The following is a 19,803-nucleotide window of genomic DNA, read 5'->3' as shown; positions in this document are numbered from 1 at the left end:
TAGAGGAATGGAAAACCTACCTTATGAAAGGAGATTAAGGAGCTTGACTTGTTTAGCCTAATGAAATGAAGGCTGATATGACTGCTCTCTATAAATATATCAGAGGTATAAACACCCTGGAGAGAGAGGAGTTATTTAAGGGCCAGTGTTAGCACAAGAACAAATAGATATAAACTGGCCATCAACAAATTTAGGCTTGAAATTAGACAAAGGTTTCTAACCATCAAAGGAGTGAAGTTCTAGAACAGCCTTTAAGGGGTGTAGCGGGGGCAAAAATCCTAACTGGCTTCAAGACTGAGCTTGTTAAGTTTATGGATGAGATGATTAGACTGCCTACAGTGGCATGTGGCCCATCCATGAGTGCTATTAGTAAATATTTTAACGGCTGGAGATGGGACACTAGATGGGAAGGACTCTTGAGTTACAATGGAGAATTTTTTTCCAGGTGTCTTGTTAGTGGGTCTCGCCCATATGCTCAGGATCACCATATTTGGACTCTGGAAGGAATTTTCCCACAGGTCAGATTGGCAGAGACCCTGGGGGGTTTTCACCTTCCTCTACAGCGTGGGGCACAGATCACTTGCTGGTCTGAACTACAGTAAATGGTCGATTCTCTGTAACTTGAAGTCTTTGAATCAAAACAAAAAAAAGGCAAACTATTTTCTTTAAAAGTAGAAAATAAGGATTAAAATAAACACGCAAGAGTTCAAAGATCAAATGAGGAACAAGAAACAGGCAATCATGGCAGTTCATGTATGGTTAAATAGTAACAAAAGTGGAAGTTTGGGGGGTTTTGAGCCCTTGCCTAAGTGTTTTACATTCCTCTTGCCCTCCAACTGTTTATCATTTGCCTTAGACTATATGTATATTCCTGTATCTAGGTCAGACTTCTGAATGGTATAGCTTCAAATTCTTCTGTCAAAGGATTTAGCCCTGTTAAGAGCAATAAATGGGAAAGTAACTTTTCTTTTTCTTTTTTTTTTTTTTAAAATCAAACCTCAATTCCCTACCCCCAGCCAAAAAATTCACTACTTCACCAGAAATGTGTGTCAAATAAACTCACAGATGAATATAGTAGGTGCCAATAACACTAAAGACAACACACAAAACAGCAAGAATACAACCACTACTAAAGCAGTACACATTAAAGGACTTCTGCTCCTGGTAAAAGCTTTAAATACATGCTTTAGTCCAGGGGTTCTCGCAACAAAATTTTTGGTGGCCTCAGAGTGCCGCCACCAACTCTTGCTGGTGGCCACTCTGACAACTTCTTCTAAAATAATTAACTTTAGGAAAACCAAATAAATATGCACATGTCTAAATCATTGTCATTTATCTATATAGGGGTTTGTATTTTGCAGACTCAATAATAAAAATAATGTACAGTTGTCTCTATTCTTTACTGGACCTACACAGAATAGAAACACAAATAAGGTGCTTTGAACATTCTTGCCTTTTTTCTTGTTGTTTCTTTGGGGGGGGGGTCGGTTTTTTGGGGGGGGTTTTGTGTGTGTTTTTTTTTTTAAGACTTGCTAGCTATAAGTATACTGTGAAAAGTGATATTTGTATGTTTGTTAATATCATTTTTCATAGCAGACTTACTCAACCCCAGCAAGCCCGGGAACAAAGCCCAAAAAGAACCTCTGGATACGGAAGTGGCTACAGAGGCAGCGGGGGGCCAGGGGCGATGGGGCACTGGGGGAGACAGCGGGTGCCAGAGGTGATGGGGCGGGTGAGCTTGGGGCCAGAGCCCGCCACCGCGCAGCCAGGGAATGGAGCCCAGCCCTACACCCTGGGGACAGGGCCTGGGGACAGAGCATGAAGTCCTGTGACTGCTACCTGCCGCCCACCTCCCGAGGGCTGAAGCCCAAACCCCCCACCTCTGGCAATGTGCGGAACTCACTGACTGCCTGCTCCTCCAGCTTGTGTCTCTCCAGAGGTGGGCAGGGCCCAACCACTGCTGGTGGCTCCTGGGGAGGAGGGACCGCTGCTTTACCCCTCCCCGCGCAATCAGTTCCCAGAAGGCTGTGGCCGCAAGAAAAGTCCCTGGTGGCCGCATGCGGCCACAGGGGTTGCATTTGAAAAACGGTGCTTTAGCCTGTGTCCTCTAAAATTAAATTGTGTTTGAAGCCATGTTATCTGGTTCTAGAGATTTAAATGAATACTCAAAATATGAGAGCCTCAATTTTTTTTAAGAGAACTAAAAAAATATAACATCTAGAGAGAGTAACAACTTGAACTCCAAGCTTCAGTTCACTAAACGTTTTTGTAACGGAGACACTGAAATCTCGGATATTAGTTTATAGTAAAAATGCCAAATCAGCCTTGCATATAGTGAAACATACCTGGAAGGCTTGCTCTGTCAAAAAGCCAGATTTTTCTATTTTGTTTCCAACTTCACCCGTCAAAAGTTACATTGGACCAAAAAGCGTGTATCTAAAGATGTCACTTCTCAGAACTATACTTCTTTTCTCACAGACCATACTATTTTCAATTGAAGTGGCTATTAATAGAGATTAGAAAAACAAGCCAGTCTGTGTGTGTAAGTCAGTCCCAGGACAGAATTTTCAACATTTTTATATTTTGCGCTTTAAGCAAAATTAGAGAGTAGTGAAAATCTTAAATTCTGTTGGAAGCTAGAGTTTTTTTTAAATAAAGATATTGGATCATCCAATTCTGAAGAGCTCATTCTCTGCATACCACAAAGGTGTATTACAAACACTGTGGGGCATTTACCTATTTTTCAATTCTTCAATTCGTTTCCGTAGCTGTTCATCATCTTTTTCTAGTCGTTTTAATTCTGTTCTAGAACGATTATAATGTGCCTACCAAGAAAATTAGACATATATAATATATTAATTCTTATTTGTATTGGCTTACTTGGTCTTCACAAAGAATACATTAAACACATCTACTATTTTTCTGAAGATAAACACTAATGTCATTTGATATATCATTTTGCAATACTGCAGCAGAAGATTAGAACTTGAATGTCATGCTAATCATTTTATCAGTTCCTTTTCTAATTATGTTAATGTGGCCCCAATAGCCATCCGATCTTTAGTACTGTTATAAAGGATGTGCACCCTATGGTCCTGATCACACAACTGGCTCCATTCAAGTGGAAGCCTCCATGTGGATGACCTGTTTGGCCCTTTGCATCCTCTTGTGGCGGGGGTGCCTCTACTCTGCCCTTTATTCTGCCTCTTCTAGGCCTTCTGACAGAGACTCCACACATTTGCTTGTCCATTCACCACTCTTACAGGGGTGTGGGTTTATTCCAAAAATAACTCAAAAGTAAAACGCAGAGTCCCAAAAATCTGTCCCAAAGCATGGCTCTTGCCTCAGAGACTGGTGAGAGAAAGGGTTCTTTCCTCTAGTACCCTTTTTATTTTTAAATGACTTTTTAGGAGTCACCAACCTGTGGTTTGGCTTGCAGCTGTCCTGCTCAGAGCTGACATCCTAGAATCACCTCCCTCAAACAACTGCTTCAGCTCTCTTATTAGAAATCAGCTGTTTGTGGTTCCCTCCCCATGCAGGGTGTATCTGGTTAGCTCATTTAGCAAGCCTGCTCCAGGCTTCAAAACTCCTGCAGGCAGCTCCCTCACTCCCTCTACTCTCTCACACTGCACTTGCCTTAAGTCCCTATGATTTCAGTGGGCCTCCACATAGATGCAGGAGTCCACCTGGGCAGAGCTCAACACATGACCAGGGCTTTTTTCATAAAGAACAGAAGGGATCAATGTGGTCATCAAGTCTGACCTCCTCTATACACAGGCCATAGAACTTCCACAAAGTAATCTGAACTACAGCATGTGTTTCAGAACACCACCATTAGCATTATAGAATTAGAAAATATGTGTTTTTCCACCAACCTCAGCCTCGTTGTATGCTTTTCTTTTTGCTTGTACATCAGCTTTCAAACACACACACTGAGGCTGTAATGCTTGTGCTTCTTCACTGATCTTTTCTAACTTATCTTGGATGGCCTTGTACTTTTCTTCTGCTTCGTTTACTTTGACCTTACAACAAAATATAGAGAATACATGAGCTCACGTAATGAAACAAAATATTTTATTTCCACAACTCTTTAAAACCAGGAAAATCTTTCTGAGACAAACCTGAAGCCAGCTATTTGAAGTGATTTTCCCCCCAAAATATATTCCACAGTGACATTAGAAGATATGAGTAAGTAAGTCCATGGTTTAAGGAGCATATAAAAAGTTACCCAGTAGTTATCCTTTGAGTTGAAAAATTTAATGCCAAGAGTTTGTTTTGTCGTCTGGCAAAATTTACTACATTTGAGTTACCAAATGTGTGGCTTGTGGGAAAAGTAAAAGGATATTTGGCTCTGCACATTTTAACAATATAAACCAGAAACTTTGAAAAAAGAGTCACGAGTAGTGTCACAGTGTGACTAACTCCTTTAAGGAGGAGCAGGGTCCAGAGCACCTGTGCCTGATTAGCTGCCTCCCAGCATACTGAGTTTATAATTGATATATTTAAGGTTTGCCGTGTTTTAGAATGTACCTTACGACACTGTTTAAAATATTTCCATATTTAACGCGGTTTAAGTTACAAGCCAAGTTTATGGAGGAAAGCTTTCAGTATTAAAATAATGGTTCTGTTGCTGTCATTGTAATTGCTGTGTCAGTCCTTAACAAAAAAATTTATACATGTCAAAAGAAAAAAAAACAGAGTTAAAAGAAGACACCTGGGCCATAAAAAAAAAAAAAAGATAGGAAAAAGCATGTGATAGCTGCCTGGAAAAAAATCAAAGAAGCATGCAGAGGAGGGCTGCCTGAGAACACAAACTGAAAGCGCAAGGAGAGGTGCAGGTGAGAGCTGCCGGAGGATCAGTCAGGAAAAGGACTAGCCTGTTGACCTTCCTGAGGTGGCAAGAGATTGAAAAGGGCTGAGTTGTTGGGCTGTGTTTTGGGCAGAAGAGTCATGAGACTGGTCACTCTCTCAGATGGATGGCCTGGAGAGAAGGGCTCTGGAACAAGGGCAGAAAGGAACTGCTCGTAGACTCACGGGTGGATGACCGTAAAAGTGATATCCCTAGAGAGAATGGAAAATCAATGTATCTTTCTGTTTTACTATGGGAACTGGGAGAACGGTTTTACGATGAGGATTCGAAGAACTATCGTATGTGTACATGAATAAATTATGCCCAGAGGTGGGAATCTGAATTAGACAATGAGAGCACTCTTTATATGGCTAGACAGAGGGGAAACTGAGATGGATGCATGGATTGTGCCACAGCCTACTGCAAGAGGGTGCTCCAGGTGGTTGGTTGCCTTATTAAAAGTAGTTTCCAAGTACATCTCCCTCTGTTTCCTTTGTTCTTGTGGTTTTACAATTTTTTTACATTATTTTTATTTTTATTTTAGGATATGTTCTCATCCCTGAGGCACAGAGGATCCCTACAGAGGAAAATCCATGAAACTGATCAAACACAAAGTGCTGACAAAGGCACAAAGTAAACCATTTCAATTACTGTGATAACAGTATGTAAAATATTTCAGACAGAAGTGAGATTAAGCTAATACTCCAGCTGAAAAAAGTAACTAAAATCAGCTTCATTTTAAAAATGTATATTTGGCTCATATGTAATTTTCAGAGATGAACAAGTGCTTTGCTAAGTTTAAAAAAAACATTGAGGGATTTTAATGGACTCAAAACAACACACAGAACAGCAATTTTTAATATACCCAGTGAGGAACTGATTTCCTATGCATATCACCTGAATATCTGATTTACCAGGTCCCTCTCTTAACACATCTGAAAGTTCCAGTGCTATGAAAGGTCAATTTAGTCTCTACACGGCTCAGGGAATTATTTCTTTGCGGAATACTTGTGCCTTTCACCAGTGGTCTCCAGCTCTCAACTGGCCAATGATGACTTGACGTAACACACACGACAAATGTTAGTCACATTGCTTAATACACTATTGAAAGGCACTCATACTATTGTGATAAGCATTGTATAAGAGTCTATATAGAACAGAATTAAAAATAACCATCATTCAAATACTACTCACTAGCCTATGCAAAATTGGTCATCTCAGTTTGGTTCTCAGTCAGTGATTCCACATCACATCACATAGACAGTCATTGAGTGAATCAACAAAACAAAAACCCTAGGACTCAACAAGCACAGCGAACAAACTATCTTCCCATCCTAGAGTTGGTCCCCAGTGAACTGGGGTGGTGAATGAGCACTAATATGACCAAGAAGGTTCAGACTGCTAATCAATAGTGCATAAATAAAGACTGCTATTTAGATATGGTCTTTAGGTTATAACTGGAAGAAACTGAGTAGATAGCTCTGATAATCTACTTAACAGTGGAGAATTATAAATTTAATTAAACTAATTTCACTGCCTCACTAGAACAAAGATAGTCTGGGAGCAATTCCGAGGGCAAGTTAACGATAAAGTAAGGAAGGAGTCTTTTAACTGTTAAAAAATCTACAGAATCAGAATTTCAATGATGTCACCCTTTGTGACATGGCAGGGGAGACTCGCTGTCCACCCAACCACCTTCCAACTTCAAGTATCCTGTTTGTGGAAATTTTGATAAAAAGTCATCAAAAATGGGTTGAGAGGAGTGGCATTCAAAAGCCCTTTCGCCCACAAACATAATGGTACCAAACACAACAAACCTAGAACAATTATATAGATATATATTCAAGAAAATGTTTAAAAATCAACTTTTAAAATTATAATTTAACATATGCATGTCAAATATGTTGCCCTCACAAAGTTAAATTGTGGCCCTTGACTGATAGTACTGTGTTATAAGCTAATGCTAAGAATATGAAACCTGATTAGCTCTTTGAATGTTACAAATGACTATAAACGGAAGGAGTGCTTCAAGTTGATTTGCCATCTTCAGCAAAAAAGAAGCAGTTCAGTGGTATTGATTATCAGCTTGGCTTATTATGAGATTTTACCACATTATGCTTCCAGACTAAATTCAGAATTAACATGTTGTTTAAGACAACCCTACCTGCCATTCCTTTAGCTTCTGGTCATACTTTTCAGTACGTCCTTCCTCAATATCAATACTATCTTTGATTGGTTTCATTTCTTTTTCAGTTTCATTCACCTGAAATGTTTAAAAGAAAGACTGAAGTATACAACACACCAATCAAGGTAATCTGAAGATAAATTAAGTGAACTTGAGTTGAAGAAAAAGATATTCTAACAAGAAAGTTACCACTGCCCAGGCCATTTTGTGTTTCAAAGCCTCTAGGTTGGTTTGCATTTCACTCACGAACGCAATACTTTTGTAGCGCTCCTCTTTCTCGACATAGCGCTGCCTAAGGTCTTGAAGACGCTAAAAAAAGTAAAAAGATTCAGATGTTAATGAGCATAAAGGATTGTTGGTTTAATATGGAATTGTAGAAGGATAATTTTTTAAAAGTTTAAACTGACTCAGATTAATCAGTTTAAGCAACCCAGCTAAACTATATTACAAGTTGATAGTTAATTTATGGTGCAACTGTATTTTATAATGGGTAATATCTGTATTTCTTATATTATTTGAGTGTCCATGAGTGTAGTAATTAACCACTGTAACCTTTACATACCCCTACTCCTTGTTCTATCTGTTCATGAGTTCTTGACTTAGTTTCCATAATGTATGAATAATCAGCTTTCATCTGCTCCAGCTGGGTTGCTTTCATAAAGAACTAAAACCAAAGAAGAGAGAGATTGAAACTTCAGCTTTGGTAAAACTGTGTAAAGTGAATTAAGTGGATTTTAACAAACTGTTATAAAATGTGCACCCATCCAATACTCTGAGCACCCTAAACAGTCTTATAAAACATTAAGCCAGTGCATCAGACACTGCAGATCACATAAAATCAAATAACCCAGCAATAACATACCATAAATAACGGAACTACAATAAGTACTTAACCGCCCTATACAATTCCCATAGTCCCACACCACCATTACCCAGACCTACCAACAGCCATCTCCTCACAGGCCGGGGAGTAAAAGTAAGCTTTCTAACTTGCTTTGAAGGCTGTCAAATTCAATTAACTTTTTTTTCACAATTATTTTTCAATGCCATTGGTAAATCCTTTACACAAATTTGAAACAAATATATTCCCACTTAAATCATATTTTTTCTGAATATAACTCTGCTTTCATTGGATTGCATGCAACAACCTCACAGAAGTTTTAAAAATTAAAAATGACTGAACAGGAACTGTATTTTACAATATTTTATTTAAATGCCATTGATCCTGCTTAGCTTACCTTGTATTTGTCACCTTCATTTTTAGACTGTAAGAAGTGCTTGCTCATCTCTTGGGTTAAAACAGACACAGGATTATCTACCTGTAAAACAACACATTTATAAACAACAGAAATATTTTAAACTGAGTTAATATTAATGAAAGCACATTGACAGAAATGGGAAATGAGATCTTCACTTTTTCTACATTCCTCTGTCAAATTGACTAAGTCATGACCTGGAGGAGCCACATCTAAAGGACAGGTTTCAGAGTAGCAGCCGTGTTAGTCTGTATCCGCAATATGCATCCGAAGAAGTGGGTTGTAGCCCACGAAAGCTTATGCTCTAATAAATTTGTTAGTCTCTAAGGTGCCACAAGTACTCCTGTTATTTTTACATCTAAAGGAGAGACATTAGTCCAGTCTTCTTGTTCATTAAACTGACTGCTGAGTCTTCCAAGGCACACACTAAGGCAAAAGAGAGGTACACCGTGGGAGTAGTGTTTATGACGGGTATGTCTACACTACAAAATTAGGTCGATTTTATAGAAGTCAATTTTTAGAAATCAATTTTATAGTCGATTGCGTTATGTCCACACTAAGCACATTAAGTCGGTGGAGTGTGTCCTCACTACCATGTCTAGCATCGACTTACAGAACGGTGCACTGTGGGTAGTTATCCCACAGTTCCCGCAGTCTCCGCCGCCCATTGGAATTCTGGGTTAAGCTCCCAATGCCTGATGGGGCAAAAAGATGGTTGCGGGTGGTTTTGGGTACATGTCGTCAGTCGCCCCTCCCTCCGTGAAAGCAACAGCAGACAATCATTTTGCGCCTTTTTTCCTGGGTTACCCGTGCAGACACCATACCACAGCAAGCATGGAGCCCGCTCAGCTCACCATCACTGCTGCTGTCGTGAGCATTGTAAACACCTCGCACATTATCCTGGAGTATATGCAGAACCGGGCTAAGAAACGCCAGCACGAGGAGGATTTTGATGAGGACATGGACACAGACATTCCTGAAAGCACGGGCTGTGGCAATTGGGACATCATGGCGGTACTGGGGCTGGTTGATACAGTGGAACGCTGATTCTGGGCCAGGCAAACAAGCAAAGACTGGTGGGACCGCATAGTGTTGCAGGTATGGGAAACTTTCGCATGCATAAGTCCACTTTCCTGGAACTCTGTGAGTTGCTTTCCCCCACCCTGAAGTGCAGGAACACCAAGATGAGAGCTTCCCTGACAGTTGAGAAGTGAGTGGCAATAGCCCTGTGGAAGCTTGCAACGCCTGACTGCTACCAGTCATTCAGGAATCAATTTGGAGTGGGCAAGTCTACTGTAGGGGTTACTGTGATCCAAATAGCCAATGCAATCATTGACATTCTGTTATCAAGGGTAGTGACTCTGGGAAATGTGCAGGTCATACTGGATGGCTTTGTTGCAATGGGGTTCCCTAACTGTGCTGGGGCGATAGACGTAACGCATATCCCCATCTTGGCACTGGACTACCTTGCATACATACATACAGCAAGGGATACTTCTCAATGGTGCTGCAAGCACTGGTGGATCACAACAGACGTTTCACCGACATCAACGTGGGATGGCCGGGAAAGGTGCACGACGCTCGCATATTTAGGAACTCCAGGCTGTTCGAGCAGCTGCAAGAAGGGACTTACTACCCAGACCAGAAAATTACCATTGGGGATGTTGAAATGCTAATAGTTATCCTTGGGGACCCACCCTACCCCTTGCTCCCACGGCTCATGAAGCCTTACACAGGCAGCCTGGACAGTAGTAAGGAGCAGTTCAACTATAGGCTGAGCAAGTGCAGAATGGTGGTAGAATGTGCCTTTGGATGTTTAAAAGCTCGCTGGCGCTGTTTGCTAAGTAGGTCAGACCTCAGCGCAAACAACATTCCCATTTAGTCTCTAAGGTGCCACAAGTACTCCTGTTATTTTTGAGGATACAGACTAACACGGCTGCTACTCTGAAACCTAACATTCCCATTGTTATTGATGCTTGCTGTGTGCTCCATAATATCTGTGAGAGTAAGGGAGAGACATTTATGGCGGGGTGGGAGGTTGAGGCAAATCGCTTGGCATCCAATTTTGAGCAGCCAGACACCAGGGCAATTAGAAGAGTACAGCAAGGCATGCTGCGCATCAGAGAGGCTTTGAAAACAAGTTTCATGACTGGTCAGGCTTCGGTGTGACAGTTGTGTGCGTTTCTCCTTGATGCAAACCCACCCCCTCTGTTGATTTTAATTCCCTGTAAGCCAACCACCCTCCCCCCTTCAAAATAAAGTAACTATTGTTTTGAAACCATGCATTCTTTCTTAATTAAAAAAAAAAAATGAGATAACAGACAAGGTATCCAGTGTCTCCCTTTCAGTCAATGCTGGAGCTCGTTTGTGATTCTGGGGGGACTACATGGTCACCAGTGCTGCCGCCACGCTGACCGAACAGGAAATGAAATTCAAAAGTTCCCGGGGCTTTTCCTGTGTACCTGGCTAGTGCATCGGAGTTCAAAGTGCTGACCAGAGCGGTCACAATGGAGCACTCTGGGATAGCTCCCGGAGGCCAATACCGTCGATTTGCATCTGCACTACCCCAAATTCGACCCAGCAAGGTCGATTTTAGCACTACTCCCCTCACCGGGGAGGAGTACAGAAGTCGATTTGAAGAGCCCTTTAGGTCGAACGAACGGTACAGAAGTCGATTTTAAGAGCCCTTTACGTCAACAGAATGGGGTTGGTTGTGTGGACGCAGTCATTTTTAAATCGACCTAACGCGGCTAAATTCGACCTAATCCCATAGTGTAGACCAGGCCGACGTAAACACTGGCTACTAGGAAGTGAAATGAAGGTAAAAATGTATGCGGGGAGGGGAGTTGGAGGAGGTATGGTTAAATAGACCATTGAACAGCTGTAGAATGTCATGATTTTCTCCATGATTTTCTCCATGATTGATCTGGAATCAATTCTATATGAGTGAAATATAGATAAGACTCCATCTTCAGTTCCACAAACCGTTCAGCACATCCCAAAAAATTATACTTGGCATGGAAATTCCGATAAAATCAGTACAATATTTGCATTAAGTTGTAACATACTAAAGATTTTCTTTGCACATGTTGAATATGTGTTGCTGTAAAACATTTTATAGTGTTGTGCATAGTAGTACATATTATTCTTCCCTGAATCACTTAACAGGAAGAAAACTAACCAAATAGGTCTCTGCTAGAACAGGTTGATCTACAGACCCTCTGCAGAAAGTGAGTAAAATAAGATACTATAACGATCTCCAATTACAGTAGAACTTCCGAGTTATGAACACCTCGGGAATGGAGGTTGTTCATAACTCTGAACAAAACTTTATGGTTGTTCTTTCAAAAGTTTACAGCTGAACATTGACTTAATACAGCTTTGAAATTTTACTATGCAGAAGAAAAATGCTGTTTTCCCTTTATTTTTTTTAGTAGTTTACATTTAACAGTACTATACTGTATTTGCTTATTTTTTGGTCTCTGTTACTGCCCTGATTGTGTACTTCTAGTTCTAAATGAGGTGTGTGGTTGACTGATCAGTTCATACCTCTGGTGTTCATAACTCTGAGGTTCTACTGTATGGATGAAATAACAGGCATCAATACATAAGCTGGGAATTCCCAGAACAGCATGACTGAATCCCAAACATTAGGCCACATCTGGTTTGCTTATTTTGTTTATCCAACCTCTATAGCAAATTCATACCCTGCAGAATGCAAATTCTGTTTTTCCTTTTCAAACCTGAGTTTCTAGCCACTGCCTGTGAAGATAACCTTTTGAATGTGAACTGATGTAGCACTGTGCTAGTATGAAAGACCTAGTGCCCTCGTTTATCAAAATGGAGCATGCTTTATCAAAAATGTTCAGTTTGCCTCTACAAGTAATGTAGAACTCTAACAAATATTTCAGCAATTACCTGTATATTAAAGTGATCCAGTATTGCAGTAAGTTCTTCTTTCTTAGAAGAAATTAATGTCCCTGAAGGTATTAAAAAAGAAAAAAAGAAAAAAGCCCATATCACAGTTTATAACCAAAATAATAGATAAGTACATAAAATTTATAGCTTGCTATATTGTGACTGAAAGCACCACTGTATTTACACTCTACACACTATTCTAATAATCTTTGTACAAAATATACCTTGTGAGGTATCACTTGAAAACTAATAGCTCACTGGTCAATGTATGCAGCAACATTATTTAAAGTTATTAACATTACATAATGTTGTTATGTTATGTTAAAGTTTTTAACAAACTGAAATTATGACTGAAATACATTTACGAGACAAGTCTAGGGAGTGGCTAAACCAGTTTCTCAAAGACAAAGGACAAGTTGATGCCTCTAGCCAGGTGTCATCGAAGTTGATTGGCAATAACCTGTCAAGTGACCATTCTTTGGCAATACGGGGACAGGAACAGATCAACGTACATTTTAACAAACAACAACATGGAATCTCTTTCACCATGAAGCTCCATATCTTCATCTTCACAGTGATAAGGAACTTTATCTAGGGGTAATGCTCAGGAAAATGAATTTCATAGGGTGACTGAACTATAAAAGTGAGGGGCAAACACCCTCTCCCCCAACGGATTCTCTCTTTCTTCCTCTCCCTATCTTTCTCACTTACTCTTTCACCTAAGATGACAAAGGGAACCAGCCTTTAGGAGGGATTCAGACCTGAGAATTTGGTCAGCAATGCTGCTGAGAACCGGTGGTAAGGATTTTATCTGGGACCAAATCTAGTTTTTTAAGTTTTAGTTACTAGAAAGTGTTTTATCTTTATTTCCCTCGTAATCACTTCTGACTAACACCATATACTTGTACTGTCTTAAAATCTCTCCTTGTACTTAAATAAACTTGTTTTATTCTTTAATCAAAACTAATCCACTGCTGTGTTTAAACTGAACTGTTTAGGTAACTCCAATTAAAAAGCATACTGTTGAATATTAACCCCTTACAAGGGCAATAAACCTCTAATATCTGAACTATTCAGGAGATGACTAGACAATGCAGAACACAAGTTTTTGGGAAAATTCGGGCCTGGGGGTGTGTTGGGGTCACCCTGGAAGTGGTAATCAAGGCTGGTAGAAGCCAGAGTGTGACTGGAGTACTGCTGGCAGGCTGCAGCTATACAGACACTCAGGATGTGACCTGCATGCTGTCTGGCTGTTTGTGAGGGGGCTCAGGTTGGGAGATACAGCAGCAAAATATTGTGAGGCACCCGAGGTTGCAAGGCAGGTGGTGACACAACCTCTCACTAGTCAGAATGTGACACATACTACTTAGTATTTCTTAATTAATGTAAGAATATGGATAATAATTTCACAGTACTGTTAAAGTCAAATACAGAAATGCAAATATGCTACTAGAAAGATATTAAGTTTTACTTTTTAAAATAATGGAAGTTACATTTTTTATTTATTTTATTGTTCAAGCATCTCTCTCTCTCAGAACCAGTATAGAAAAACTAGCTAACTCTGTCATTACCTTTTGAATTTTCATTGGCTCACAGGAAATACCTAATCCTTCACAAACATACAAAAGACAGTAATGAAAATATTTTTTTCAAATGCTTTAAAATTGAAAATAAAACGAAGTATTGCCAAACCTGTTTTGCTTTTCAGTTTATAACTACGACTTCCATCCATGCTAATGTGTTGAGTCACAATAATAGAACTGCCATATACTTCTGGTTTAAATGCATCTTTACCTCGGTTTCTTAACGTTATTGAAACATCTGCAGAACTAAAATAAACAGTAACTTAAAATATCTGAGTTTGAATCATTCAAGATAAAGAAATAGACTTTCCACCAATAGATTTTCAATTCCTGTTTAGGCCACAATCGAAAGTTAGTTGGGTTTGTTTCACCCTGATTGTAGGTCAACACAGAACTACCATGGTACTGTGTTTGCACAGGAGAGTTTGAGCTCCAAAGCAGAAAGTTCTACAGGCCAAACTGAGTTGCATGGCCAGAGCTGTCTGAGCTATGTGTCTGGATCTAACCAGGATACTAGACCTTTACTTTTATGAGCACTCAGCTATAGTACCACATAAACATAGCATTAAAAAAGGCTTTAAGTAGTATGTTAACAGAAAGTTTAAATCTATCTGAAAGGGTAGGATGCAGACTGGCAGTGCTGCAACAATTTTATATGCTCTGAGAGCAAAAGGCCTTCCATTGTGTCTGTCCAACTCAGTGAAAAAGTAATAAATCAAATAATAGATAACTGAATTAGTACATAAGTCAACTTTCTACTTTGGGGGCTGAGAGGAACATTAACAATCAGCTCTGGGTATCGGACAACCCATTCCAGACGAAAATAAAGTTGCCACTGCAGAAGGGGATAAATAGGCTGCTCAAAGTAATGGAAAGAGTTTAAAGAAAGTTCAGTACACTTATGGGCATTCTTTAAAATATTTAAGTTATTTTAGAATTGACTACTGAGAGGAAATGAAATTTCTATTTATATAGCAGTTAAAGACAGTGACTAAATTTCAAATTCATTAAAAAAATTTAGTAGTTTCAGATATCACACCAAAGTCCAACCTACTAATTTTTATTATTTTAAAACCACACATTTCTATATTTTTAAAAATGTTTCTCATCCTGACGCTCTATAAAAGGCCCATTGAAGCAAAAGGGAAAACTAAGTACTTTGTAACTCAATGGACCAAACTAACTTTAACATCAAACTAACAGCCCACCTCAAATACATCAATACAGAGTTTCGCTTACGTCTCTCCATCTTTCACAAATACTTTCAAAGAGGATCCTCTGTTAGTTGTGGTAGCTTTTCCCCCAAGACCAACAATAAGAGCAGTTAATACAGCACTCTTCCCACCTGAAAAAGCAAACAAATCTTTTTATAAAACAGTACTGTCTTCTATTTATACAATTCAATTACAGTGTATATAATTTTAGCCAAACCTGCACACATCTAAGTCAAACTAATAAAACTGAAAATAGACTAAGACCTGGTCTACACTAACCCCCAAATTCGAACTAAGGTACGCAACTTCAGCTACGTGAATAACGTAGCTGAAGTCGACATACCTTAGTTCGAACTTACCGCGGTTCAGACGCGGTCCACACGCGGCAGGCAGGCTCCCCGTCGACTCCGCGGTACTCCTCTCGCCGAGCTGGAGTACCGCAGTCGACGGCGAGCGCTTCCGGGATCGATTTATCGCGTCCAGACCAGATGCGATAAATCGAACCCGGAACTTCGATTGCCAGCCGTCGAACTACCGCGGTAGTGTAGACCTGGCCTAAGAATATCTACTGTAAAAGATATGATAGGCGCACACACCAACCGTTCCAATGTTGGCAAAATATTACCGCTTTTCCAGATTTTATTCCACAAAAAGCTTTCTAAAGTTCAATGTATTCAAACTGAGTTGAAAAGAATATCCATAATTTTGTCTCCTAACATGAACAAGTATAGGTCAAGTAGTTCATGTCCAAATTTGAGAAGAAGTAGTGTTTGTGCATTTTGTTTTTCCAAAGCCATACTAAAATGTTTTACAGAACAAAAAATTCAAAGATCACTATTTTAAGTATGAAAATAATAAGTTTCTGCAGTGACTGCAATCCTAACATTGCAGTGCTACACTAGGACAGAGCACACACAGAGCAAAAGTGACTAGAAATGCAAGCCGAGGCGACTAGTTATTTTTCTATTTGTTGACTGTCCAAGCAAGTGAAATGCACAAGAAAAATTTAAATTTATTTGTTTTACCTAATACCCATCCTTTAAATTTTGAATAAAGGACAGATAATCTTACTAAAAACCTGATTTGAAAAAACCCAAACAAAACAAAAAATCAGGCATTTTAGCCCCTACAAGAAGGTAACAATGCATTTAACAAGTTATTTTCCAGAGCTTGAATGTGCAAGAGTTTGGTTTATACTGACTTTTTACCTCTAATCACAAAATAATTTTCAGAGAACAGGAATTAAGACAAACCATGCACCAGATAAAGTTTTCTCAACTTTTATATATTTTTGATCTGTTCTGAAAGTAGTGAGTCTACCAGTTGGAAAGGACCTTGAGAGGTCATCTAGTCCAGTCCCCTGCACTCATGGCAGGACTAAGGATTATCATTCTAGACCAGGGGTCGGCAACGTTCGGCACGCGGCTCGCCAGGGTAAGCACCCTGGCGGGTCGGGCAATTTTATTTACCTGCTGACGCGGCAGGTTTGGCCGATCGCGGCCCCCACTGGCCGCGGTTCGCCGTCCCGGGCCAATCGGGGCGGCGAGAAGCCGCGGCCAGCACATCGCTCGCCCACGCCGCTTCTCGGCGCCCCCATTGGCCCGGGACGGCGAACCGCGGCCAGTGGGGGCCGCGATCGGCCGAACCTGCCGCGTCAGCAGGTAAATAAAACTGGCCCGGCCCGCCAGGGTGCTTACCCTGGTGAGCCGCGTGCCGAACGTTGCTGACCCCTGTTCTAGACCATCCCTGACCATTGTTTGTCTAATCTGCTCTTAAAAATCTCCAATTATGGAGATTCCACAACCTCCCTAGGCAATTTAGTCCAGTGCTTAATTACCCTGACAGTTAGGAAGTTTTTTCCTAATTCCAACCTAAACCACAATGGCTGCAATTTAAGACCATTGCTTCTTGTTCTGCCCTCAGAGGTTAAGGAGAATAATTTTTCTCCCTCCTCCTTGTAACAACCTTTTAGGTGCTTGAAAAACTGTTCTGTCCCTCTGAGTCTTCTCTTCTCCAAACTAAACAAACCCAATTTTTTTCAATCTTCCCTCATAGGTCATGTTTTCCAGACCTTTAATCATTTTTGTTGCTCTTCTCTGGACTTTCTCCGATTTGTCCACATCTTTCCTGAAATGTGGCGCCCAGAACTAGACACAGTACTCCAGTTGAGGCCTAATCGGCACGGAGTAGAGCGGAAGAATTACTTCTTGTGTCTTGCTTACAACACTCCTGCTATTATATCCCAAAATTATGTTCGCTTTTTTTTGCAATAGTGTTACACTGTTGACTCATATTTAGCCTGTGGTCCACTATGACCCCCAGATCCCTTTCTAAAGTACTCCTTCCTAGGCCATCATTCCCCACTTTGTAGGTTGCAACAGATTGTTCCTTCCTAAGTGGAGTACTTTACATTTGTCCTTATTGAATTTCATCCTATTTACTTCAGATCATTTCTCCAGTTTGTCCAGATCATTTTCAATTATAATCCTATCCTCCCAAGCACTTGCAACTCCTCCCAGCTTGGTATCATCTGCAAACTTTATAAGTGTACTCTCTATGACATTTTCTAAATCATTGATGAAGATATTGAACAGAACCAGAACTGATCCCTACAGGACCCCACTTGTTATGCCCTTCCAGCATGACTGTGAACTACTGATAACTACTCTCTGGGAACAGTTTTCCAACCAGTTATGCACCCACCTCCATCTAGGTTGTATTTCCTTTGTTTATGAGAAGGTCATGCGAGACAGTATCAAAAGCCTTACTAAAATCAAGATATACCACATCTACCGCTTCCCCCCATATCCCGTATTGTCCTTATTTCCCTTTTTATAGATGTGCACTATATTTGCCCTTTTCCAGTCCTCTGCAATCTCTCCAGTCTTCCATGACTTTTCGAAGATAATCGCTAATGGCTTAGATATCTCCTCAGTCAGCTCCTTGAGCTTTCTAGGATGTATTTCATCAGCTGAGAACATTTTGAGTGGTAATTATGGGCTAAGTATGCTTGGAAGAATTAGATATTTATAGGTAAATGTTGATAAATGTCAATTTCACTGTATGCACAAAAAAAGATGAAAACATACTTCTATCGATAATAATCAAAATTTACAGATGGGCTAAGTAAGAAAAATGCTGCTTGAGAACTTAGAATTTGATCTAAGGTTACAGAGTTAGTATATTTTGACATATGATGTTGACAATTTGTATTTTCATGGTTATAAAGCTAACTTTTTTGAGTCTTAACGTCTATCTGATCTCCTCTCCATTGTCTTATCCCGCAGTATCCTTCAACTGAAAATTTAAGTCAATAAAAATTGGAAAAAAAATGATTAAAACTCAGTTTTGTGCACTGTGAAAATTTTAAATAGATAAAAATTAAAAATGCTTAAAAATAATATTATCCATCCAAATTATATATTGTTTAAAAAAAATCATTCTGCCAAGCCTAGTGCTAAGTTAAAGAAATGGAAGCATGTCCTCTGGAATGGTAGTCGAAGCATGAAGGGACAAACAAATGTTTAGCATAGCTAGCACATAAATACCTTGCAACACTGGCTACAACAGTGCCATGCTAATCCCTGTTCTCACTTTCAGGTAACTTTGTAAATAAGAGGCAGGCAGCATTATCTCCCATAAATGTAAACAAGCTTGTTTGTCTTAGCGATTGGCTGAACATGAAGTAGGACTGAATAGACTTGTAGGCTCTAAAGCAGGCCTGCACAACATACGGCCCGCGGGCCGCATGCGGCCCGCGGGGGCTCACTGTGCGGCCCGCGGGGGCTCACTCTCAAGCCTGGGAGGAAGGGGAAGCAGCGGCGCGCGAATCAGCTGTTTCGCGCGCCGCGGCCGCTCGGGGTCTCCCCGTCCCTCCCAGGCTCTCAAACCCGGGAGGGAGGGAGAGATCCCGAGCGGCCGCGGCGCACGAAACAGCTGTTTCGCGCGCCGCTACTCCCCCTCCCTCAGAGCCTGGGAGGGAGGGGGAGAAGCTGCGCCCGCGCCGCGGCCACTCGGAGTCTCCCCCTCCCTCCCAGGCTCTCAAACCCGGGAGGGAGGGGGGGGAGAGATCCCGAGCGGCCGCGGCGTGCGAAACCGGCCCCCCTGCCCCAAGCGGGACACGGGCAGGGAGCCCTGGCGCGCCGCCGCGCCTCCCCCCCCCCGCCCCAAGCGGGACACGGGCAGGGAGCCCTGGCGCGCCGCCGCGCCTCCCCCCCCCCGCCCCAAGCGGGACACGGGCAGGGAGCCCTCGCGCGCCGCCGCGCCTCCCCCCCCCCCGCCCCAAGCGAGACACGGGCAGGGAGCCCTCGCGCGCTGCCGCCCCCCCCCGCCCGCCCCAAGCGGGACACGGGGATGGAGCCCTCGTGCACTGCCGCGCCTCCACCTCCCGCCCCAAGCGGGACACAGAGCCCGCGCACGGCGCCGCACCCCCCAGGCCTCAAGCAGGACACGGAGCCCTCGCGCGCCGCTGCCCCTCCCCACTGCCCCAAGCGGGACACGGGCACGGTGCCCTCGCCGCCCCCCCCCCCCCCAGCAGGGACATGGGGCTCAGCCACCGCCCCCGTCCTGAGCGCTTCCCCCCCCCCCCCGGGACCCCTGCCCCATCCACCCCCTTCCCTGTCCCCTGACTGCCCTCCGCCGCCCCATCCAACTCCTCTCCTGATTCCCTATCCAACCACCCCTTCTCCCTGTCCCCTGACCACCCTTGGAACCCCTGCCCCTGACTGCCTCCCACCGCCCCATCCAACCTCTGCTCCTTCCTGACTGCCCCCCGGGACCCTTGCCCCCATTCAATCCC

At 41.9% G+C, this 19,803-nt stretch overlaps 1 protein-coding gene across 1 annotated transcript in view; it reads right to left on the bottom strand.

Moving 5' to 3' along the window:
- The window catches only part of SMC6 (structural maintenance of chromosomes 6), a 99,736-nt gene that overhangs the window by 59,586 nt on the left and 20,347 nt on the right, over positions 1-19,803 (bottom strand). The window contains exons 4-12 of the mRNA XM_065400934.1: positions 15,031-15,136; positions 13,901-14,037; positions 12,209-12,270; positions 8,273-8,353; positions 7,597-7,698; positions 7,224-7,343; positions 7,014-7,112; positions 3,876-4,022; positions 2,737-2,825 (exon numbers count right to left, since the gene is read on the bottom strand). Of these exons, the coding sequence (XP_065257006.1) occupies positions 2,737-2,825; positions 3,876-4,022; positions 7,014-7,112; positions 7,224-7,343; positions 7,597-7,698; positions 8,273-8,353; positions 12,209-12,270; positions 13,901-14,037; positions 15,031-15,136 (943 nt within the window). The remainder of the gene's footprint in view (positions 1-2,736; positions 2,826-3,875; positions 4,023-7,013; positions 7,113-7,223; positions 7,344-7,596; positions 7,699-8,272; positions 8,354-12,208; positions 12,271-13,900; positions 14,038-15,030; positions 15,137-19,803) is intronic.

Source organism: Emys orbicularis, chromosome 3 (assembly GCF_028017835.1).
Source record: "Emys orbicularis isolate rEmyOrb1 chromosome 3, rEmyOrb1.hap1, whole genome shotgun sequence".
Classification (NCBI taxonomy): Eukaryota; Metazoa; Chordata; order Testudines; family Emydidae; genus Emys; species Emys orbicularis.
The sequence above is the reverse complement of the archived record's forward strand: the minus strand, read 5'-3'. Positions and strand labels throughout refer to the sequence as shown.